Source organism: Lampetra planeri, chromosome 1 (genome assembly GCF_965212315.1).
Source record: "Lampetra planeri chromosome 1, kcLamPlan1.2.h2, whole genome shotgun sequence".
NCBI lineage: Eukaryota > Metazoa > Chordata > Hyperoartia > Petromyzontiformes > Petromyzontidae > Lampetra > Lampetra planeri.
In genome coordinates, this window is record NC_136107.1 from 2,056,111 (window position 1) to 2,082,049 (window position 25,939).

At 46.1% G+C, this 25,939-nt stretch overlaps 1 protein-coding gene across 2 annotated transcripts in view; it reads right to left on the minus strand.

Annotated features, from left to right (window-relative positions):
* Nucleotides 1–25,939, minus strand: part of LOC144726318 (prolow-density lipoprotein receptor-related protein 1-like) — a 267,656-nt gene that overhangs the window by 102,318 nt on the left and 139,399 nt on the right. For both annotated transcript variants that reach the window (XM_078605048.1, XM_078604959.1), the window contains exons 12-17: nt 25,450–25,630; nt 23,618–23,840; nt 18,138–18,327; nt 15,306–15,428; nt 5,790–5,930; nt 2,095–2,220 (exon numbers count right to left, since the gene is read on the minus strand). In XM_078605048.1, the coding sequence (XP_078461174.1) occupies nt 2,095–2,220; nt 5,790–5,930; nt 15,306–15,428; nt 18,138–18,327; nt 23,618–23,840; nt 25,450–25,630 (984 nt within the window). The remainder of the gene's footprint in view (nt 1–2,094; nt 2,221–5,789; nt 5,931–15,305; nt 15,429–18,137; nt 18,328–23,617; nt 23,841–25,449; nt 25,631–25,939) is intronic.

Genomic DNA, 25,939 nt, shown 5'->3' on the forward strand with positions numbered 1-25,939 from the left:
CCTGCAGTCACGAAAGCTTTCAATCGAAACCATCCGAAAGTCGAGCCGACGTAACACTCGCCAGCATTGGGTCGAAGTTTCACCATAATCTGGCGGGCGGGCGCGGCGCATCACCCCCTCGACCCCCCCCCCCCCCCCGCTTGCTCCGAGGGGACAGGCTGTGAAAGCCGCCGCCGGCACGGTCGTCAGAGCGTGCCGGCAATTAACGCGCGTAACTCCTCGCCCGCTCCCCTCGCCCGCGTCATCACCCACGGCCACGGCGGCACCGACACATCTGCTGCCACCGAAGATTCCCCCACGCCGCCGCCTTCGCCCCCGCAACGAGACCCAATTTCAGACAACTTCTCACCACCGAGCGGGGCGACCGGGAGGCGCCGCGAAGAAACGGCGTGCCGACTCTCGTGCCAACGAGGCACCACGCGACCGCAAAGCGGGGGGGGGGGGGGGGCACGGAAGCCACCGCTATCATCCCAGTGAACAAAACGCTCGGCACGTTCGTCATTAACGCTGCCTCGAAAGTAATAATACAGGGTGCTTTAAGAAAAATGTTAACACTTACGTGGGACTATCGTTTAGTTTATGGAAAAAGAACGGATGATAATACACTGTAATGTGATAATAAATGTAATGTTAAGAGCTTCAAAAAGTCTGCACTTGTTCACCATCATTGTCAACACGTGCCTGGAATCTTCTCCAGGTGGTCTCCAGAGCCCAGAGGCACATTTATTGTGGCATTGTTGCAAATTCTCAGAAGTGTACATTTTGTTGAAGCACCCTGTATAATAGTCGAACTTGCCTGTTGTATATTTCCCCAAATGTAGTTTTGTTGATGAGTGTGTTGAGTTTTCTTTTATTTGTATTCATTGCGATTGTGCGCTACTGTCAATGCAGCATCACCAAATACTTTCTCAAATCCCAAACTTTTGGTAAATTATGAGACAATTCATCAAAGCTGGGAAATGCATGGAGGCTGGAAACAATAGATTTAGCAACCAGCTCTGTTGCAGAGAGGTGGTTTGCTTATATCTGTCCATTAATCTGCATCAATGCTTCTCAAATTCTATTCCTGGCAACTTCCCCATATCGCGGCTTCGTTTGCATACCAATGGCATGAATTTGGGAGTGTAAATTTGAGTTTGAGAAACACCCTTCTACAAGGGCCAAAGCATGGACTGACACAGACATTGCATTGTTGGGGCGCCTTGGTGGCTAGGAGATGCTAACTAACTCACCTGGTATACAGAAGGTCGTGGGTTCAATCCCGACCCTGACGCCTTCTGCTGCATATTTGGAGTTTGTGTGTCTCTCATCATCATCACGGTAGCTACAGTGGCTCGGAGATGTTAACACCTCGTTTGGTATACAGGAGGTCGTGGGTTCGATCCCGACCCTGACGCCTGCTGTATATTTGGATATTGCGTGTTCTCCCTGTGGTCGCGAGGATTTTTTCTCCGGGTCAATCGGGTTTTCCCTCCACGTTTATAAACTTGCGTTTAGAGTATCTGGCTGCTCTACATTTCCACGTGATTACCACTTTGTTGAGCTATCATTTGCGAGAGCCAAAAAAGAGCTAGATAGCTCAGTGGGCCTTACCTGGTAAAATAAAAATAGTAACAGTTTACGGCAAGTCTGAATATGCAAGGGTAATTTTCCTTTCGTTCGAGATTACCCCACGCACGTTCAGGCAGCATCGCCTCGTGTTCAAAATCACGTTGTCCACACACCGCCACCTTTGATAATAACAAAAATAACAATAATCACAATGCACGTGAAAGAGATGTTTTCGAAAGCAAACCTCACAACGAGAATTGTCGGCACGCTTCGCACACGTCAAAACCATTAGCAGCGCGCGTATATCCTGCACACGGCCTGTGATACCCGCCACCTCAAAAAGAGCTGTCAAGGGTGACCATTTTTTTTTGCAGGCAGCAGATCAACAAGAAAACTGATCGCTGCTAGGACTCGTCAGTACAAGACGCACAACCATCGCCGCTGCCATCTGTGGCATCGCTGTGAAGGCTGGCCCGAGGCACGGCACAACGTTGGAAGCGATCGCGGGAAGCAGCGATCTCCGCAGCGGCTGGGGGGCCTCACCGGTGCAGGTGGTGTTGGATTCGTCCTCGTTCTCCCCGCAGTCGTTGTCGCCATCGCACAGCCACCGCATTGGGATGCAGCGGTTGTTTTTGCATTTGAAACGGTCGGAGATGCAGGTATGCTGCTCTGCATAGCACAGGGGAAGGGGTGTGTGTGTGTACGTGCGAATGCATGCTCATCCAAGGGTCTGCGAGATTACACAATCCACGGTCGATTATTTGTGACTTTTCAAAACACGGGGGGAAAAAAACACCACAAAAAAAGTAATGGCCCAGGAGCAGCCACCATCTGCCCTGTGTAAATAGTGACAGATCATCCAGAGTTTGTTGTGAAACACGCACACCAACAGGGCTACATGGTGGTCAATAGAATGCAGTACAAAAGGTGATTTGTCGATCCATCAGTTCCACTTTTTTCGAGTAATTCCCTCATATTTATGGATTTTTCTCTGGGAACACCAACTTTCAACGAGGCTAAACTAAACAAAACAAATATAATTGAGACCAAGTATCCAAAGCTAGATTCTTCTTTAAATATATATTTTAAAATCAGACTTTCCCACAATATTCCAATGTATTTGCCCAAGAGAGCCATAATGATTCAAGATACATTTATGTAGATGCGTGGATTCATGATTGAATAAATCCTGGAAATTATAAAAACCATGGACATTATATTTTATTATTAACTATAATTGTAGGGGATGGGTGATGATGATGATGATGATGTTGAGGCTGCATCGAGCAACACTTTCAAGGCAGGCCAATGACGTCCACACACACACAGCAGGGCCTAGGGCTGCCTGGCCCTAACACTCTGGGTCTGAACATGAACTTTGACTTGTATTCTTAGGTTTTTTCGGTAAAGTCACGTAGGTAAAACATCAAAATTAATGAAAATAAAATAAAATAAAAACAAAAATCACGACGTTTCGGAGGCAACACAAGTCTCCGTCATCAGCTGCAGCTAATCTGTCTGTGACGGTCCCACCTGATGACGGAGACTTGTGTTGCCTCCGAAACGTCGTGATTTTTGTTTTTATTTTATTTTATTTTCATTAATTTTGATGTTTTACCTACGTGACTTTACCGAAAAAAACCTAAGAATATGATTCCTTGCAGTCACGAAAGCTTCAAATCTAGAAACTTTGATTTGTACTTGAGCACTAACATTTTGGAAACTTTTTTAGGTCATGTTTTTTTTGGTCATTTGAGAACACCCATTTTACCCAGCAGTGTAATAACTGGAATGATTAATTTGCACGCTGGATAATTATTGTCAGATATTTTAATGCAATTTCCATGAACCTTCACCGTAAGTGAATAAAATGGAAAAGGTTGCGAAGAAAAGTTTCAGCACGTACTAAAACGGTTTGGAATTTGCAGTAAATTGAGTGACAGCTGCCAATTTTTCAAGTGTATTTATGTCCTAAAATATACTTTAAAAGCAAATCTATAAATATATATCTATATAAGCTCACAGCTTTCATAAATCACGTGGCTTCTATGTGGCCACCCTTACTCTGAATCTGTCCCCTCTCCCCGCCTACTGTGAATACAGTTACTGCTCGGCACGGCTTATTTCTGCTCACACCATTCTTCTCTGTCTACTCCACTTCCTGTGGTGTGTTTGGAATATTACAGGCAAAGTTCCGCAACGATAGAGACGATTAATACATTACCGCTTAGCATACTCAAGCTACAAAAAAGTTCAGTGTAAATATTCTGCATCATGTTCAGTTGGTAAGGATAAGTGAATGCAATCATGGTTGTGCCATGCGGGTTCCTGTATTACCATCATTGCCATGACAATTGCACTGATTTTTATGGAAATGGGAAGTGGCATTTGTTGATTTTCAAGAGATGAAAATGAGGGAAAGGTGACACTCACAGGCACATCCAGTCACACTTATCATCAGCGTCTCCGTGTCCCGTTCTATGCAACATAATCATTTCCATTCCTAGAGACAGGCGCATTCACTTTCAAATAACACACATCCAGTTATCTAAACATTTATCTAACGTTCATCTTGTATGTCAAAATGCAAATTGCACATTCGAAATGTCACCGGCAAATTGCGTGACGATGAATGCAATTTAAAAGATTCATTAGAAGTCTGATTCCGCTACAACAAATGGCAAATAGCGGCACGCGGACGTTGCGTGCACATCGCAAAGTGACGGTGTACGGCTCAAACGTAATTGATGCAAATTTAAACCTCAACTCCATGCGTAACGCTCCCCACTCCGGGAAAACGGTGAATATTCATGCACTTCCAAGTGTACCAATTTACCCTGCAAAATGTAACTGCACAATGTATATTTTAATATTAAATGGCCTGGCAATTAAACGCAAAATTTCCTTGAATATCTTGCGTTCAAACACACTCGTAATGGGAATTTTCGTCCTGCTCGATAAAAAAAAATGTTTTCTTTCGCATTAAACTCCTACTTGCCTTTCTAACATAACATGACTGCATATGAAGCTATTTTATACATGATAGGCTGACCAAAAGCATGGCATTTTTTAACGCTTTAATTTTGTAACGATCAACTCCCCACTTAAACCTGTGCTACAGCTGCTTAGCATTTTGGACAATCTGATGGTGCGGTGATTTCCCAAAACATTTGAAAAAAATGTGTGCAATTGTTGATAACGACGCGCAAATCACCTGCCAACGTGGCATCATTCTGGACAGCATCCCTGTCACCCTGACACACTCACACACGACTGCACTGATGCATTCGTGCAGTGTATCTGTGTCCCAGTCCGGCAAGAAAATGACGAACACCCAACGCCCAACCTTGCAATCTTGCAGCTCCCTTCATAATACGATTAAAACAGAAACGATAAACCCTCCGCCTTTGCAGGGCATTGGAAGCAGAGCACAGGAGCTTCCCTGGCAGCCGCGGTGCCATGCGCGGTGATGCATGACTGAGGCACGATGTGTCCGTGGAAGGCACCAGCGCGCACCGTAAACTTACCCGCAAAGGACAGCAGAAGTCGCAAATTGTGTGATGGCACTCAGGGAAGAGAACGTTTCCCAAAGAAGCATCCGCATATCTCCGGTCTCAAATTTACCTATGTCTGAAGACGGTGTGGTAATGCATCGGGCATTTTAATTAATTTACAAAACGAGCAGACCGGTAATCTCTATGTGGCTCTGCGCGAGGGCCTTTAACAGTCACAAATAACCAAATGCCAATACAAAACTGCCAAAATGGGGCAGTAATTGCTTTTCCAGAGATAAATATCACGAAAGAAAATTAATCAAGCCGCTTTCTGCATGCCCCATGGTAGGAAACGTGAACTTCCATCATCATCGTCGTCGTCATCAGCAACAGCAGCTCCCACCCAGGCGCAAAGGACACCCACGGCGCAAGGCTTTACAGCGCACGGAAGAAGACACCAGCGCAAAGGCAGCTCGCATAATGTCACCAAAATCTTCACAAGGCCCCAGTCGCTTGCTCTCCCTCCCGGCTAAAGCAGTCCATCTATTAGCGTGCATTATAAAGACACCCCCTTCATGTGAACATCGCCTCTTAATTGCTTTCCAACAATGTGCAAAGTGTTTTTTTGTGTTTGTCAAGGAATCCATTGCTGTGCGCGCATACACACACACATATATACACTCAAGAGCATTACTGGCTCGGAGAGGGCAGAAATGCGCAATCAAAAGGTGGTGCGTGACGTACGGCAGATCTCGGCGAGCTCATCGCTGCCATCCTGGCAATCGTTGTCACCATCGCATCGCCAACGGTCTTGAATGCAGCGGCCGTTTTTGCAGGCAAAACTCCCGGTGGGGCAGAACGAGGGGGGCGTGTACCCTGGGTTTACTGCAAACAAAAAATTGGGGGGGGGGGGGGGGGGGTGGGTGAGGGTTTGCATGGGGTTGGGATTGAAGGGGGGGTTAGAGAGGGTCAAGTGGGGGGGGGGGGGGGGGAAGAGATGGACAGGGAGGAGATACGCGAGGCGACTGCCCGATGCTCAGGCCGTGAGGGATTTGGAGGCCACTCTGTCTCGCGCGGCAATCTCTGGGTGCTGGGGCACGGGCGGCTCGGTCCACGTGGGCACTCTACCGCCAGCCCAGCCTCGGTAAGGATGTGGAGGAGCAGGTGAAATAAACGAATTGCATTTTTTTTTGCCATGTAACAAAAGTTTATGGGGATGCCGAGGCGTGCTTTGACTCAGGCGTTCTGCCCAATCCTACCATACCAAACTAAATTCGATTATTTTTTTGAAGAGAGTATTTACAATGGTTTAAATTATCTACCTATATAAGACAGCTATATCTGAATAAAATTTATATATGTTAAACGTCACTTGCAACACTTTCCATGAATATTGTATTTCAAAACTAGTGTTTACATTTGTAGAATCTCGATTTAAAGCGTTCGTGACTGCAGGGATTCATATTCTTGGTTCTTTCGGAAAAGTCACGTAGAAGGGAAATAATAAAATAATAAAAATAAGCATTAAATTCTCATGACGTTTCGGCCACAACGCAAGCAGCCTTCCTCAGGTGAAGAACAGAGCTGTCGGATGCTGTCTTTCCGACATCTCTCTTCTTCACCTGAGGACGGTTGCTTGCGTTGTGGCTGAAACGTCGTGATAATTTCGTTATGTTTTATTTTTATTATTTCCCTTCTACGTGACTTTACCGAAAGAACCAAGAATATTTGTAGAATCGTAAAATTTCATGAAATCACGTAAGCTAACAGACATGATTTATTTCCATTAAAAAAAAAAATCTCCAGAAACGTAACCGAATGAACGAGTTAAAACTATTCCTTTCATTAGGGCCAACATCAATTTCATATCGTAAATGGTTAAAGCGGGTTTAACTGGTCCCTGGCGGCTTTGGCAGCTGCTATCTCCTACCTCCCTTGTCCAGGGGGGGGGGTGGGGGAGCCTGGACAGAATAGGAAACAGAGGCCTCTGTCACCGGCAGTCACATTCATCGGCCAGTAAATTACAGCGCGTGGCAGATAGGCCATGGCCCTTTGTGTGGCGGCATCAGCAGTCGGCGCGTGTCACAGCTCCACACACCCCCCCCCCCACCGCCGCCGCTGTCGGCAGGGAGAGAGGTCCATGCAGCGCATCAGAATTAGCCACCCTCGCGGTCGCTTCCATCGGCACGGACAAGCAGCCAGAATTAAACAATTCAGATCTAAAGCAGAAAGCTCATTTCCTCACCGCTGATTGTTAGTCGTAGCTTTCGTCGTTTGTGAAGACGTCGTCGCTGTAATGTGTTTAATTTGCATAAAACATTTTCGGCGCATACTTTTTACTTTCTGTTCCACCACATCCCCTTTCGTCGGGTTTGTAATCTTGATCCACACAAATATTACGCAGCGATGCTGAAGAAGAATGATATTACCGGCAAATCTGCGAAAGCTGAATAGAGCAGGGCTTATATATTTGTGTTTGAGGTATTCGTTTTCCCATCATGTCCCAATGCATGCCTGACTTGCACCCAATGCACTCCACCAAATATGAAACTGAACGGATGCTTTAAACTAACAGCAAAATAAGCCAGGCAATACATTGATTTATAACTTGAAAGACTTAAGGATTTCCTGATATATATATTAAAAACTCCTTTGTTGAATCTTTTCATTTTGTAAAATCGGAAATTCTGTTCAATAAAAAAAATACTTCCAATGCAATTCGTTAGGTTGGTGTTGCAGAAGCTAGGAGCTTGCCAAGTGTTCTTGAAGATTGCAAAATTACGATTCAACAGAATTATATTTCATTTCATACCAGCTTCGAGGCCTTGAAACAATGCAATATCTGCCCGTTCTAGAGACGGCATATTCTGAATGCAATAACGCAGAGCTGTGCCGTGTGAAATATTCATTCAAAAGCCAGGGTCTTGAATTTCACACCCAAGCAAAAGAAAAACTACTTTTTAACTTTGTGTTTTTGGTTGTTGCAGATGTCCCTTTATATTTGTAATTATATTACATCAGTGTAGCTTGTTTATGGATTTTAATGTAATTAACACACTCCTTCGCATAAACATTTCCCTGCCTCTGAACACAGACCATCTGGACTGACGCCAGTTATAATGCGTGCTTCGTGAGACCTGCAAGTGATTTTCCCCCCGTTTATCTCAATGTTGACACCGGGGAAAAGGCGGCGAGGTTTGCCTATTAGACATCTGCAGGCATGCCTGCCCTCGCCTATTCCCTGCATTTCCATAATTCATGCAAATCTCCACGTCACCTGCGACACATCCCAGGGGCTGGACTCTGGGGGCCCTCGGAAGCCGAGGACTAATGCGCAGCAGCTGTAAAGATGTGCATTTGTCTCCGTGAAGGTCTACCAGGGAATCAATTAACTTCTGTAAATATAATCACCTGTATTTTGCATTAAATGCAGCGTGCATACCATCACTAATTCTTTAGATAATCGTAATAGGTGTGTGTGTGTGTGTATACATATAGCGAGCATTACAGTACTCACATACAGGACAATACATTGCCAGGTACAGAAAAACATTCAATAACGACGTTGGGATGCTTTAGAAACAAGACAGATCTTCAATTTAGATTTAAACATGGGTAACAGTGTGAGAGAAAGACAGCCAGGAGAAAAATATTCCAGACCATACGAGCAGCAGGAGAGAAGGAGTAACCCACTCATGGGATTAATGTAATGTTGGCATAAACAGCAGTGATTTTTGTGGTTAGGCAAAGTGCATTGGAGTAGAGACCGAGGGTTGTGTATGGTGATGTTGTGCATTTATCAGTAAAATTGGTGCTTTCTGAATAGTTGTGTATATAAGTAGCTCGGGGCATGAGATCACCTAGCTTGATACCAGAATGAGATGGGGTAGATTTTCGGGTTCAGGTTAAAATGTTTTTTTTTTTCAGTTCTAAACGACTATTCATTCGTAATTAATGTGTGTCAATTCACGTGCAATGAAAGTTAAATTGGAAAAAAAAAACAAGTTATGAATGGTAAAAAAACTAACTAGATGATTACCAAACCACGTGGAGACATTGTATCCACATATCAAGTGTCATCTTCGAATGTCCCATTCCCTTGACCTCAGTGATTTTCAACAGACATTTAACTGTTAAAGCATATATTTTTGTGGCATTGGGAAAAACATTCAAAGGAGTGCATACTTCAATTGGCTCCTACACCGCGTCTACCAACCCAGTTGAGTTGTCAACCACGTGGGAACTTTGCAGAGAATGCTCGTTTCTATTATTCAGCCGCTCTTCCCCCCATCCCAAGGTTGTGCCCACTTTTGTGCTGTTCGCCACAGGGAGAAACAGATCAGGCTAAACAGAATCAAGGGCTCAAACAATTATGGGAACGAGGGCGTGTATCTAAGATGAGAGGGTTCTTACCTATAAACATCTGGGAGTCCACAAGGATTCAGTTCAAGCAAGCCCGACTCTGCTGATGAAACACTGAATGTCGATACCGGTCCAGTTGTTGGCTTGGATTAAACCAACGCTGATGATAAATCGAATCCCAGAACCCCGTGTGGCCAATGAGATGTGTAAATGAAGCCTAACTTCTTATGTGGAGGGGCAGATACCCTAGTTGAAGGAGGCGTATTGTTTACTATTTTCATTTTGTTCCTTATACTTTCAACAACAATGTAAATGCTTGACAATTGTTTTTTTACCTTTCTATCTGGCAACAAAACTGACACCTTTTTTACAAGGAGTCATGTTTACATAGACCACAATACCTGCAGTAATAATGCAAACAAAAAATATAACTCTGATATTGTGCACTGTCCTTGAAATTGATTGGTCCACACCCGAGACAGCTTTCCAACCCATGTGAGACTAGGCTCTAAGGAAAGCTGTCTCGGGTGTGGACCAATCAACTTCAAGGACAGTGCACATTATCAGAGTTATGTTTTTTGTTTGCATTATGACTGCAGGTATTGTGGTCTATGTAAACATGACTCCTTGTAAAAAAAGGTGTCAGTTTTGTTGCCAGATAGAAGGGTAAAAAACGAATTATCATATTCTTACTGGCAAATGAGGTTCCAATAATGTAAATGCTTATTTTTGTATTGAATTATAATGAGTTATATTTTCACGGGAAGCTTGGATCATGGTTGCGACATGATCCTTGTCAGAGCTCCATTGAAGAATGCAGCAGCCGCATGGAGGATAAACTTACATTTGGCACTGGAAGTCCATCTTCTAATATTGATTGCTACTGTCAAAACCAACGTAACATTACAGCTACAGTAGAGATCAAGTAAATGGAAATGCGTGCTTAGAGAGTAAAACAACGAGCTATGCTTTAATATGCAATAAGATATATGATAAGCTACATTGATCAATGATACGAACAGAGTCTTTTGATCACATGTAGAAGCTAACTGTTATTTGTATCACAAGTTCCACCATTAAATTAATTATGGCATGCCAGATCTCTGCTGCAATGGGTGGAACACTTAAATGTACTGTTATATGGTACTGTATTATGTAAAAAAAATAGTTTCCCTCAGAAATAAGCATTAGTGTAGTTGTGAGTAAGATAACTGGCAGATGGTGTGCAAGAATTGTATTTGGATATTATCCCGTCTTAATGTGGAACGACCTTAGTGATTTGACTTCCTTCAGTCAGAAATAAACAACACTTCTGCATTTAGAAAATTTGTTTTGAAGCATTGTCCTTCCATTCAATATGCCATGTTGGTGATTTGCTGTGTAAGATTGCATTGCTTCGTTTAACCTTGAGGCATTGCCATGGCTGCTTCGTGTTTCCCTGGAAGTCACACTTTGCATTGGTGGTGATATTGACTTGCTGCCTCGAGTTTCACATTGCCTTCCGTCCTGGTTCAGATAGAATTTCCTCATCTGCATTTAAAACCACAGCTTCATCAATTCTTTTGACATTTAATTTGTTCACCCCTGGCATCATTCAGTTTCACGATTTGGAAACCCTTTGGGTTATCCCAGTGTTTAATTGTCGGCGTTCGGCTATGCCGAGCGTTGCGTCGTTGTAGAAATGAAATCTATAACTGAAACCCACATCGCTGTCTGAGCAGTGTGCGAGCCGGCGATCCAGTCAGCCCCGGACCCTCCCATGTGCACGGCCAAGAGTGGAATGGCCATGCAAAATAAACGAGGTAATATTTCACAATAACGAACATGACATCCTAGGTGTGCAACGCAATTGACATAACGAAGTCAAATTTGGTGGTGCACTACAACGTGCATGATTTATGGCGGGCAGCAGGGACGTAACAATTCATCAAACCATCAAATTAAAATCGATGATTATTGTTACAAGAAGTCCACTCCACCATGCATGTACAAATCAATTATAATTTCATGCGTACAATTTTGGATATGCTTTGTCAATAGATACTGTCTCGTTTGCAATCATTCTGAGGATGCTTTGTTTTCTGCGTGCACAATGGATAAACAAAAATTATAATTTTGACAATTCAACACGATATATCATCCGATCGTGGGATGATGCCAACCTACACGAGTACCACAAACATAACGAATATGAAAAAAAAACATCCAAGATATTTAGTTTTCCTTCCTCCGTACCTCCGATTAGCACGGTTGGTTATGTACGGTGGGAAAGAATATCAACGTACGTACGTACAACAAGACGCTATGTGCAGCTCAACCTCGTTCTTGTTTTTGTGAATCGGCACGTCACAGTCGGTGGGCTGGGGTAATGAGTGGGTACTCCACATTCCTCTGCCAAGACATGTGGCCAGTATGGAAGAGTAGGCCAAACACCCTCTTGAGCGGCTCTTTCACCATCAGCGGCGTGAGCAAACGATCGAAGGGCTGCACTTTTCCCTTTACCCCGCACCTACCTGGTAATGTCACCGCTAACTGTGTGTAGCCTGGCAATGCATCTCTGCAGCAAGTGTGCCGAATCGGAAATGCGTAACGCCGAGACGTGCTGCACTGCAGTGGCATCGGACTCCTCCGGTATCAAAAACACGTTCTGATTCTGAGCAGCTGTGAAAAAGAGCTTCATAGCCCCCATCGGATTCCTCCTCCTCCTCTAGTCTTAATAAAGATTCGGATTATATGAGCCGCTCAGTGCAGCTGCACCGCAAACGCTTCACTCTGTTGGCGCACAACCACGCTGACAACCGCTACGCTCACCCCCCCCCCCACTGCTCACAAATGTGGGGCAGTCGTGGTTTTGCATTAAGCCGCCCGTGATACATTTCCTTATGTTTATTTAACGCGCGTGCCTTTACAAAAAAAACAAATCTGAACGCCCCATTGCTGTAGCCTCTGGGCACGTATACAATGTGAAAAATGAACGTGGGTGCACGATACGAAAAACTAGGTTAAACCCAAAGCACGTTTCTGAAATTCGGCGGGAGCGCCGAGGGCAATCGCAGAATGTTTATGAAACGTCCTTTTTTTTTCGAACAAACCCGTTGTTTCAGGCCGAATGCCACGGTGTGGCCTCAGCAGTTCGTGCTTTGTCCAGCCCCATAATCCACACGCACGGGGATGTTGAAACGCATGACCTTCAGGGCGCCATTGACCCCCCTTGCAGCTTTATTGTCGTCCATCAGCGGCTACAATTAATTTAGGAAAGGCTTAACCCGCCAGGCCTCGGGGCCCGCTTGCTGCAGTGCAGGCTAATTTGTACATTTGTCTTCTTGTGCTGTTTAGTTCACGTGGTCGGCGTCGCACTTCAAGAATTCAGCCAAACCGTCTCGGTGCCTCCACTTGGGGTCAAGGATGCTTTTTGCTCGTACTGCACACATTTCTTCTGCGGTAGGTTAAATTGACTACATATCTCTACGCTGTCCATAGCCTTGCTAATGGCCATAATCCACTGGGCTATTTGCGGTAGCCGTAGCGCTTAAATTTTAAATGAACACGCCAGCGTGTGCATTGGTGGACAAACCACTATTATGACACAAAAAAAACCTACCTCCCTGCAAGGCGTCAGGTTTAATAAAGTTTTAGAGGGAGAAAACAGGTTTTCATTGATTTCATTGTGAAGGCCACATTCAAGATTTAACAACAAACATCATAACCGTCAGCATTTACCACACGGCCACTAATCATCGTTTCCAATGACCGACGTGGCAGTTTTTAATTGTAACGAATGAGAGCGAAGCCAAAGATTCAGGTGCCACTATGAATCCACAAATATTTCATGGCATGGGCTGCCGGTTCCATGAATAGCCCCTCCACAACATTACAATACGGAGAGCGGACCGTCCCGAGAGGTGTGTGTGGCTCTGTTCACCCAGGCACTCTTAAATACTCGTTTATTGTTACTAAGACACACAGACACGGTGACTGACTCTTAAGCATTCATTGAGACTGCTTTAAATCTGGGGACTGCATAAAATGTGGGGGCTCAGATGGCATTCTGCAGATGTAATATTTATACCTGGGGACTGTGAAGATACGGGCAAAGGCACTGCTGTGGCATACTAAAGACCAGCTTGGTTTTTTTTTGCCTGATCCTACCAATTATTTAAACAGTATTCTGAATTGTTAGTTGCGGCTATTGATGCACGTAAAGAACAAAGCACCGTACCAAACTGTCTTTGCGTTCTGGATTTTATATACATTACATGCAATGTTCATTATCTCCTAAATCATACCATATGTTTACTCAGCATCGGCAGCCACGAGAAAATATGAGCTGTCAGAAATTGAAAAGATCAGTTTTTGAGTTGAACAAACTCCGTGAAGAAAAAAAAAACAGGAAATATGAAAAGGTTAAAGTGCAACCCTACAGTTGCTTGTTCATGGCATTGCTGGCAGAAAGGCAAACTCAAGTTAATTCTCGAGGGTATTCGGTCGACTCTTTCACTCAGCAGACACGTCGGAAGAGGTCAGCATATCCACACTCTACCCCACCGCACGAGGACCTGAAGGTCAACTGACAGTGGAATACCCAGCCGTACTGCTGGGTGAAGAGAGACGAGACCGGGACACATTTGAAAAACTTGCCCCTCATTGTATCAGCCGTTGTGCCAGAAGACGAAATCAAACTGGCGGCCTCTAAATTCCAGGGTGTGCTCACCGTGACGCCACGGCAGAATCCCATGGAAACATATTACGGGGTGGATAAACACAAATCACTTAAACCAGACCGCAGAGGGTTCTTTTTTTGGACTCTGCGCTTCGTTCGATTCGCTAAGGCGATGGCTTTGCGGATGAGGGCTTTAGCTGCGGCCGCCGCTTCGCCGCGGCCGTGACCGCCCACGGACGCGAATGCAAGCGGTGGGATGCGGTGGCCAAACGAGGGCAGCGTGATGGCGAGGTGGACGCGGTGTGCCACGTGCGGTGCGAAAGACGTCCGACGTGCAGACGTACGTGCGTACGTGCATACGCGTCTCGTGGATAATTATGGCTCTCGAGACTCGCGACCTTTTCGCAATTTTTTGAGTGCCTCACGGCCGAGCAACGGCTCCTCTCGCATGTTTTGTAGGTTTCACCTGAAAACGATACTCGGCACTGTTTATCGCAGTCGCCGCCGCCGCCACCGCAGGTGCTTCGGGTCTCGTGTGAGGGTCAACTGCAAAACGTTTTGTCATTGCTCACGGCGTTTTTATGCGAGAGGGGAAGAGCAAAAACGGGAAACGTAAAACTCTCCAAGGCTGTTCTCATCTGCTCTTGGGTTGTTCACTCAGTGGTGTTGTACATGAGGATATTTCTGATTTATTAAAGAGTGGACTATGCCCTCACCTGCCCGACAGGTAAATGTTTCTGTGCTTCGGTTTTTTCGGGTTTCCCTCCCAATTTCTTGGGTTTCTGCTTCAGTTTTTGGGGTTTTCCCAAGGTCTCACTCATTTGAACCCTTTGGGGTTCATGTGCATCGTGTTCCGAGAGCAGCATGCTAACCACTGCACCGCCACTCCACCCCGTGTACGCATGTTGAACCAGGAGATGAAATAAAGCTTATGAGAAACATAAAATAACATTGTTGCTTTTGCAAGAGCGACTTGGGTTATTTGCAAGTATAAATGACGTATAAAAAAAAAATACCCCAATTTCTAAACAAAAGTCGCAATAGATATTCCACCTCCTCTCACATGGCAGAGTCAAAGGAATGTCCTTCATTTATTCAGGAAAGGGTGGCTCCTGCGCCGGGACATCTGTACGACTCGCCCACACACACACACAAACAAAGAGCGTCTCGCACGTACTGAACCGCTGCCTACGTCGCCCCGTCACGACGAGCCTCCGCCGAGGCCGGCGGCCACCCACCGCTGCAAGTCGAGTTGTTGCCATCGAGTAGCTGGTCGTGGGAGCAGGCGCAGACACGGTCCCCCGGGATGGCGAGACACAGGACGCCGCAGCCTCCGTTACTCCGCGAGCATTTGTTGGTTCCTGTCGGCACGGGCGGCAAGGCGTCCGCCTCCAGTTACGTGGTCGGCTAAAATTTGTCATGCGCCCATTGCATCTCGAAACGCGTGCAATATGGTGCAGCGCGTCAGGCAATTACTCACAGATCTATAGACACAACAACAACGACCGATCACCGAATGAAGAAGCATAGAACTGAAACATAACAAAATAAGTATTCCCCATGTCTCAATTTCCTCACTTGATGCGCAGGAGTCACCGTTCATAGCTGATTTGGAAAATAAAAGCGCTGAGTCTGGTTCTTGAATTGATCAATGTCACCAGATTATACATTTCACATCCTGAATCTTTCTCATTCTTCCACGCGTCTGTCAAGCTCGTGCGCGGTGTCCCGCTGTTCTTGCCAAACTTCACGCTGCCCTGTCCTGCGCCATCTCTCTTTCCGCTCCTCGTGCCACCGTGGTCTGATCGCACCACATCACAACCCCCCCCTCCACCTCTTGTTCTGCCTTCCTCTGCGTCTCTTTCCTTCCACTTGCATCGCTTGCCACCTTCTGACCCACATAATTTGCCTGCTGTCTCTCCACATGACCGAACCACACCCACAGCCTTTTCTCTCTCTCTCTCGTCTACTCCGTGGTATTTCTACCACCTCGAGCCTTCCTCTCACTTCTTCATTTCTCACCCTGTCCTTCCTCGTCAAACCCCAACATCCACCGCAACATCCTCCTCATCTCTGGCATCCTGGATGCTCATGACAATCACATCACACGTGAGAAAACACCGCCTGGAAGATGTCGTCGCAGAACTAAATGGGACTGGGGTATACAGCGCGGCGCTTTTAAAAGACAAACCCTGTACTCGCACTCGCCCTCGCCCAAGAGGTCTGTCTCAGCCGACAATAGGCAGTCCTCCCTCGTGTCCTGCGAACAGTGTTGATTGCGTAACACATGCAATTGGAAAAGGTGAATACGATGTGCGATCACTGGTGACAGGACTCAAGAGCTTCAATTCACTGCGCCTGACAACCCGTTTTAATTACGTGTGGCCGAAGCTTAAGGTTTGAACCCACAAGGATCGCGGCCGTACCAGCTCAGTGTCTCCTGCCATTTGAAGGCTCGAATCACTCCTCGGCACAAACAAAAAAATCTGCGTCGCAAACTTTTACAGAAGGCCTGAATGACTAATCAGCAACCTCTGCGTCCGCAAACTGAACAGAAGCCAAGTAGGAAGGGGCTCCACTAGGCTGCAAGCAAGAGCTGGCATGATGAGAGTGACGCATGACGTCACGCGTATTCTCTACTTTGAAACGAAACATTTTCCATGTGTGCCATTTAAAAATATTCATTTCGCAATCGACAATATACAAAGAAAAACATTAACAGGAACGTCTTAAAAAAAACCTTCATGTCTGTACAGATGCCGCTAAAATGTACAAAATATAAGTGTGCTATTTATTATTTTTTTATCCAGGGTATGCTGTTCTCACTAAGATGTGTGCCTTAGAAAATACTATAATGGTCACCATTGGGTGAAAGGCTTTTATGTCCGCACCAACATCGTTTTCTGCTCCAGATAATTGCGTGGCAGCTCAAAAATGAGCCGTGTGCTCCGTGGTGCTGGCACTCACGACAACCCGAGGCTACGCACTGAAAGGGCATCAACGGGTCCGCGCATCTGCTCAGCAGAGGAACCGATCGAAAGGCCGTCCCGGCTTATTTTACACCCACCTGGACACAAAAATGCACGGTGACGAGAGTGAAACGAACAGCTCCGCCAGCAGCGCATCGAAGGGTGCAAATGAGACTGCACCACACGGATTTATTGAGCAGCCCAGACTTTGGCGGCTGGGCCGTGCGTAACGCGTGCGACAACAGGGCCAACGTAGCTGACACTCGGACGAAGAAATAAAATTAAGATGCTAAATCGGTGCACAGAAGTATTCGGGGACTGTGCAAACGCAAATTTATTAACTGTTTATTGCCCCTTGTGCTCTTGTCTTTGGGGAAATGCTAGTATTACAAAATCAAAGGTGGTATTTGTATTTCAATAAAAGAGGCAAAGAAGAGGAAGAAGTATGGCCATTTTTGCCACGAAACAGAACATAAACAACCGCCAGCTCTAATGTAAAAACCAATGATTCCCAATTGGCACATTACAGTCGCTTACTCCGAATGGGACCTCTGCACCAACCGCACACCTCAATTCAGAAAATGACAGATTTAGCCGTTTGAGCTATGAAACTCGCCTTGTGCAAAGCCTGACCTTATGGAGCCACAAGGACTTACACATGATTGTACGATTTAATTCAGGACTGATGCACTCTCTTCAATTGGCTCTCCTCCTTAGTCACGATTACACCTGCGCATACAGCATGGCGCACTCACCACGGCAAACGAATGTCAAATCTTTGGTCACGGACGGGGTCAATGTTCAGCACAAAACACTCACAGAGAAGTTCCTTGCCGATGAACATTTGGCAAATCAACACCATCGGTTAAAGAAAGTCTGGCTCTGCTGATGAGACGCTGAATGTCGAAACCGGTCCAGAGTTTACTTGCGTTGAAGAAATGCGACTGAAATAATGCACTCCCAGAAGGCCGTGTGGTTTATGGGACAGCTATTGGATGGAAACTCATTTTGCTTAGAAGGTAGGTTGAAAAACCCTCGAGGGCACAGCGCAACACCAGGCACGCCCACGACAACCCCAGCAGGCAGCAGGGGGCTTCCTACCTTGCTGTTGGTTGTGGTCGTAGACGCGGATCCCGAAATTCGGCGGGTTCCCCTTCATGATGAGCGTGACGTTTTTGCTGATGGTGTCATAGCGGTAAATGGATCCAAGGCGGTACTCGGTCCAGAAGAGGTACTGCCCGTGGTGTGTCAGGCCGAAAGGATGGCTCAGCTCAGTTCCGTTGAACACCACCTACAGCACATGCAAAGGCAACAACGGTGCGACATCACGACCCGGCCAAGGCCCACGGGGTTGACCATGGCGATGAGACCGGAGCGATCCAACAGCACTTGGTTGAGCTGCTCATAATGTGTTTTCTGAAAGGTGTCTATACAATCCACAGCAATGGAAAGCGGTTTTGTCACGCTGTTTACGTACATATATAAAAACAAAAAATTGCCACACAACTGAGAGAAGTGTTCGGACAGAAAAATTGAGGTGAACGTATTCAGCGTCCATTGTTCAACGTTGTGAAATTTGTCCCCGAGGAAATCATACTCACGGTGCACACGTTGGACTCGCGAGCCCTTTTTCAAAAACATATCTCGCTGCACATCAAATCACGCAGTCTGTCAGCAAGAAACTGTTTCTTTTGTGTGCTCGTTCTGACCTCTGACCTCTAAAAAGATTCCCTTCCCTGCAAGCTATGTCCTGTTCGGCTGCAGCCCCGGTGTTGTGCAAATTACAAGCAAAATGTAAAAACCACCTGCTTCTTCATGACTTCTTTCCCAAAGGTATTGTGAACTGTTTATTAATAATGCAACGGCTCTTGACGAGAACACAATTCGCAAGCAGTCCAGATTAATAGGAGCAGCTCCCATTGCCCAGCAGCGCAGGCTTGCGCGACAGTGTTTACTTTTTCCATTGTTCACCTATTGCTGTGAAATCCTTTGCAAACGGTTGAGCATAAATCCTTTTCAAGTGTTTTGAGTTATTTTTACATTTGGCAACATTATGCACGGAAAAGATGCCTGCCTTTCTCGAGCGAAGTGCTTCGGGTGGGTTTGCGTATACACCGCGGTCGAAAAGGACACGCAGAAGTAGTCCTGGCATGAAGCCTCTTCGTTGCCCATGTTAACTGCCTTTGCTTTAAATGCTTACCCCGAGCTCTCATACTCTGATGGTGCATTGTCTTTGAGTTGTGCGCCTTTTGGCGTCATCTGGTCCAACACCATGTGAGACTAGGCTCTAAGGAAAGCTGTCTCGGGTATGGACCAAGCAACTTCAAGGACAGTGCATACATTATCAGAGTTATGTTTTTTGTTTGCATTGTGACTGCAGGTATTGTGGTCTATGTAAACATGACTCCTTGTAAAAAAGGTGTCAGTTTTGTTGCCAGATAGAAGGGTAAAAAACCAATTATCATGCCTTTGCTTTCATACTAAAAACGTTCTGAGAAGTGCCGATTCAGCAAACCGCCATTTACTGGCACATTTCTACAAATGCGTATACGCACGGAAGTGTACAAAAATGCGTATTAGCGTTGTCCTATCTCCACTGCCAAGCAGCAACGGAGTTACCTCCAAAATGAAAGCTGCCAAGGCTTTTTTGCTACCTTTGTGCGTGGCTGTGATGTAAAATGTTGAGTCAGCACGGCAGGCTGCTTTTGCTGCGAATCAGCCGAATCCGCCTCTGAGAGGCAAAAGCTTCAAGCTGGATCTTGGGTCCTCGTTTTTTTATGTTGATAAGGCGCGCAGAAAAAGAAGAAGAAGCCTCGCATAGTTTCATTCTCTCACTCAGAAGAAAGTTGAAAGGTACTTTGGTCATGGTCCATCACTCATTGCTAATCAGAGGTTTGCTTTAGGGTCACGTTTAGAGCCATTGCAGAAAGCCCTATTCCGGCGGACATAAAATCAATGAGGTATTTTTTTATTTTAAAGTGGACACTGCAGCTCAGCCTTCCAGCCAGTTTGAGCTCTCGCCCCTGAAGATTCATTGGAACAACAATGTTCGTTCAGAATCACCTGTCAGACGGCATAGGCAATAAGTGGCGAGAAAACACGCTGACGTGCCTTACAAAAAAAAAATCAACAGGCACACTAAACAATTCAGACAGTTTTGGAAATGGCGTTATGATGAATCGTTATTACTGCAGACAAGTTACAGTCTGGAAGAAATGATAGCCACTTAGACTCATAGGACATTGCACCCTCACATGGGACACAGAAACCAACAATAGATAACGAGAGAGATTTCCAAAAGCAGTGATGGGTCAAAACGCGATTTCCTGCTCAAATGCGCATGTCGGTAGAACTCATGTCCCCTTTACAGCCCTGCCGCAGGGGTGTGAAGATTCCACATCCCTATGGCGGGGGTGAGTCTGTCCAAAACGATAACAGCTCTTGATTTCTGCACAAATTGGGGGCGGGCCGGGGTGCGGTGGGGGATGGCGGACTGACTCAATCTCAAACCAGGGTTCGAACTTGCATCCCTCCGCATGCGAGCCGCCATATCTAGCGCTGGATCCTACACGTGTCCAATGCTCTTATTTGCATTGTCTACGGAGATCCCAAGTGTGACAAACATTCCAAGGGTGTGCGATGTGCATTATGGTCAAGCATGAGGCAACATGCACGTGCAAATAAAGATGGATGCATGACCTAGTGTGCATAGCGAGAGAGTGCCATATGTCCAAATGTGTCACAACGCAACTGGACAGTAATGCATGTAAGACATATTTTCCGTGTTAAGTTCTTCAGTGAGGAGTAAGAATTCTACCAAGAGGAAAAAAACCCCCTAGAGTTAGCAATGCTAAGGAAAAATAAATACATGTTTCTAAATATTTTATTCAACATCGTCATCAAAGTACAATCCGGAGAAGCCTGTGTTGCAAGCATAGGGGCATTTAACTTTAGTTTACATTAAGAGTTAGAGACACACCACTCTAAACTAAATTATTCAACATTTTTTTATTTTACCCAGTAAGGCTCACTGAGCTATGAAGCTCTTTTTCAGAAGTGGCTTATCACGTGGACATCTTCTGCAGCCAAATACTCGAAATGCGTGATGTTGATTCTAAATGTGGAGGAAAAGCCAGAGGAACCGGAGAAAAATCGACGCAACCACGGGGAGAGAGACACGCACACTCCAAATATGCAGGTGTCAGGTTCGGGATCGAACCCACGACCACCTGCATACCAGGCGAGGTAGCTAACATCTTTCCACCGTGGCGCCCTATATTGGGTCTCTCACAGCGCTGCAGGGAAGATGTTAACAGATTAACTGCCCCCGAGTCGCTGCACTGGAGCGGCGTGCGCACCACGGTTAGGGCGGCGCGTTGCCCATGTGGAGCCGAACCGCATCGACGCAGTGGGAGCAATGGGACATGTCAGCCATTTGTCAATCAACTGCTTGAGACACTCCCATGGCACGTCAGGAATAGGCGGCTGTTTCGAACCACGCTTCACCACGTCGGTCAGTGTGGGGTTATCGAAGTGGGCACGGTGCTACGACCGGTTCGCATGTCACTCACCACCGCTGTTAGCCGTGACTGGTTACAAGCTCGTAGCGCGGAGCGGGAACCACTGCGCCACCAGTGCCAACTTAAGTGCTATGGATTTGGAGTGTCTGCTAATGTCTGACTCGGAAGACTGAAAACGACTGGCACAGGTTACAATTGAACGATACACTTTTGATTCAATTTAGATGAGGGCATTTGCGAGGCAGCGGACTGAGGAAATTGTAGTGAGGCACGACCGTCCTGTTCCACATCTCAAGCTCTGAATTCTCACTTGCGCACTGTATAAATCCATAAATGTCTCAGCAATATTTAACATTACAAATATGTGACCATGGATTTTTGTGCATGTTTATCGTATAATTGAAGCACTGGAGGAAATCTCTGGCACCCGAGGTACAGTAGATTCAGTGCATGACTCAGAATTGTAAATATACGAGAGTTCAAATGCTGCTCTTTCCCAAATATATCATTTTAATAGACGACCACGATATGGACACACACATCTGCAGTGGTCATTTCCAGGCAAAGAACACGACCCAGCATGGGAACGTGGAATTTCCCTCACTGGTGCAGGGCCTCTGATCGAAATGCGCACTACCATATAGGCCATTTGTATGTTGATGTTGAACTCCTTTCGCACCGTACGCAGACAACCGTGCTAAATCGGAAGCAGAGACACAACAACTTGGCTTGAACACAGTTGCTGCGTGTGACTTACATTACCTAACAAGGCAGTTGCACTTTGCATTCATGTTTGTGGGCTACACCGCTGAGCACTACCTGCTGTGGAATCACTGCTTTGAGAAGAATAGATCTGGCGAAATCTTTGCCCATGCACCACCACCACCATCGCCACCAGAGCGGATACTGGATGGAATCTTCTCCGAACAGAAAGAAAATCAGAGATTTGTTCATGAAGCCATCCAGATATACAAACACAGACACAACTTCAACCGAGAAGATGGGTACAAATTGAGCAATCATTGGAAGGACGTGATTAACCAGGTAAAGTCTTAACCTGCTGTGATGTTTCCATCCTTCCTGCAATTTTAGCTGACTTTCTGAGTTGCATTATTAAGTTGGATGTCTTTGTATTGACGGGTTGGATGTCCTCGCTCAGTCACCGATGCTGCGACATACTAGGCAAGTCACCAATGCTGCGGCATACCTAGCTAGTACATTGACATGCTAATCTCTCACAATACACAGCCTCAGGCAGACCATCTCTAGCACCGCCCTCTTACCCTGAGGCTGCACCATCTCAGGCCTATATAAGACCTTGTTTCAGTAGATTTCTCTCTCTCTCACCTGAAGACGGTCGCTTGTGTTGCGATCGAAACGTCGTGATCTATTAATTTTCTACCTACGTGACTTTAACGAAAGAACCAAAGAGTATGGATTCCTGCAGTCACGAAAGCTTCAAATCAAGACAGAAAATATCAACAAATTAGCAGCTTTTCTCCCAGCGTGTTATCGAGGTTAAACGTAATGTGCCTTAAAAAAAATCGAATGTATATTTACTTAACCCATGAATGCTTAAATAAACCTGCAGGGTGAGGACAGTGCAATCAAATAATTCGAACATATATTATCGGTGCCATTTCAATTAATCAAGCCTGACCGACACCCATTACTCCAAAAAAAGGCATTCATATTCCCCTGCATTGGCTGAAAGCTATAAAGCATCTGATAAGGGTGCTTTATAGCACTGTTTAGCTTGTACGAGGATACAGTCACTTTAAATGACAGATTAGTTGGAGTCGAAAAAATTCCATCTTGCCAATCAACTGCCAATGTCAGCCAAAGTGGGCTTCCTGAGACTGTTACGAATTCGAAAATATAAAACATGTCAGGCCTGATTACTGAAGTGTAGCGGCATTCATAACTGTCTTATTCATACAACTAAATCAATACAAAACAACACGAGGTGATCTTTACTGTGACATTCTATTGGCAGTCAAAGCAATAAAACACGAGAGCGAAAGAAATAAGATTGAACAAGCGCTCTTTTATCAGCCTCACCTTTCGGTTGGAGCCGTTTATGTCAATGCTCGCAATGTGGTTGAAGAAAGCGTCACACCAGTAGAGCACTCCCGCAGATGAGTCGAGGGAGAGCCCATTAACCCACAGCATGGTCTTGGAGGAGACAAAGACCTCGCGGTGGGTACCGTCCATCCACGCTCGCTCGATCTTTCCGCTTCTGCTACTCTTCAGGTCCTCCTCCCAGTCTGTCCAGTACATGTGTCTGCAACCAGGTAGGCAAGGTGGGGGTGGAGGTGGGGGGTGGGCGGTTCAACGGCTCGCTGAAATCAAGCTGATCGAAGCGTGCGATTCGTGCAATGGTCTCGGAAGGTCGCGTGTGATAGCCTGCTCAAATTGAGCAATTACCCTCTGCCCCATTCTCGCATTTAGAGTGCCGAGCCAGTGGTTGGGAACTCCACATTGCTGTAGCAGAGGTCAGTGGTTGGGAACTCCACATTGCTGTAGCAGAGGTCAATCTGCAGACTGCTGAGGGGAGTATGTTCCGTGGGACAACCACTTTTTGTCAGCCTGCTGCGGCAATTTATGCAAGGACATTGCTTGGGTTACTTTTTGAAAATTGAAAAGTCAAAGTAGAGTACTTACGTTAAAATGCAATTAAGTCCTCTTGATAACCAGGTCAGAGCTTCACTGAGATTACTTCTACAGTTTATTTTGTGGGGGGGGGGGGGGTGGGGGGAAGATGAGCAAGGGTACATGGTTTTGGGATCTTTTAAAGTTTAGTTGATGGTGGGGTAGAGTAGTGGGACAGCGGTTTAATTGAGTTTATGGTAATGTCATCATTTTGGATTCTGACTATACCAGCACACGATGGTATACCGTAGTGAATGACCAAACGAGATAATTAATTTTTATTGAAAGATCGAGGACACGTGAGTGAATCCCTGAAACCATCTGGCGGGTCTTTGTGCGATATGGAAGCGTTATGAAGCTTGTAGAAGTTTGCTCAGTTTCAATTATTCTCACCACGAGTCTGTAATCTCAGCCACGGTCACCCAAGCCCTCCCCAGCGTCAGCGATCTCTGATCAGCAGGCTTTTCGAAATGTGTTCCCCTCCAACTAGGAGTGCTGCCACCAAGGGTGCTCATCCTGGTGATGCGTAAAACTCGCTTACGACTACGATGGCGACAGGACGCTAACACGAGGACCACGAGGTTGATAACTGCCAAAATAAAAACGGCAAAAATAAGAAAACTGTAACCCAAACGAGGACGGGTGCTTTCCAATATTTTGCAGTGGTGGGAACTCACATTCCCTTGGTGGGTACCAGTCGATCTCCCCATGTTACTTTCCACAAAGTACAACTGTTGCTAGCTGATAAACCAATTGTAGAGTGCAGTCCAGTCCTGCTGGTGAGGTCGCAAGGCAGATCCGATATACAGCCATAGACACACTTTTGTACGTACGTATGTATGTTTGTACTTATTTCGCACCGTACGTAGCCAACCGTGCTAATCGGAAGCGCGGGGGAAGGAGAACAAACTAAATAGAAAAATCCGTTTTAAAGACAAGACTTTTTTTATTTACTCTAGATGATTTAGTAGCACATAGCTCCAGTGGCTTCCTAATGTCGGAAGGAAGGGCGTTCCAAATGGCGCAAGAAGCGCATCCAAAAGCGCGCGATGCGGTGACCGTCTGCGTTTCGGTGGCTTGCCATCGAAGCAGCAGCAGCAGCAGCATGCTCCTGCTGCTGCTGCTGCTGCGTCGAGGATGACCGGAGTTTGCGCGACGGTTTAACCCATGAGCAGCTGCCAATGCAGAGATGTTGAGAGACGCGTCGCGGTTCGAGACGGCGGCTAACGAAGGTGGCGTACCCGCGCGAGGGATCCACCACGATGGATCGAGGGTGCACCATCTCCCCCCCCGAGACGAGGGTCCTCCACGACTGGGAGGCGTTCTCCAGGCGAGCCACTTTGACGGCCTTCAGCCTGTCGTCCGTCCAATAAATATTACCGCCCATCCAGTCCACGGAAATCCCCTCCACGTTCTTGACATCTGCACATGCGGGCGGCAGTAAATAACGGCGTTAGGCTCTTGCGTCAGGAGAAGAAACGAGACGCATCTCACGCAACGGGCTCATCCCGTCGCCGGCGTTTATCAATTGTGCTGTGCTCCAAAAAAAATCGCACTGCCATCTGTGTTCCTGCAATGAGGTGGAGGAGGAAAAGGGCTCGTTATGCGGGTCAATTCATACATCGTGAATTCATATTTCACAAAGGTGTCCTCAGTTTACCGATTGCATTTATAAGCTATGAAGAACAAAGTTGTTTTATTTTACGCGTTTTAAGCGATATTTGCACCGTC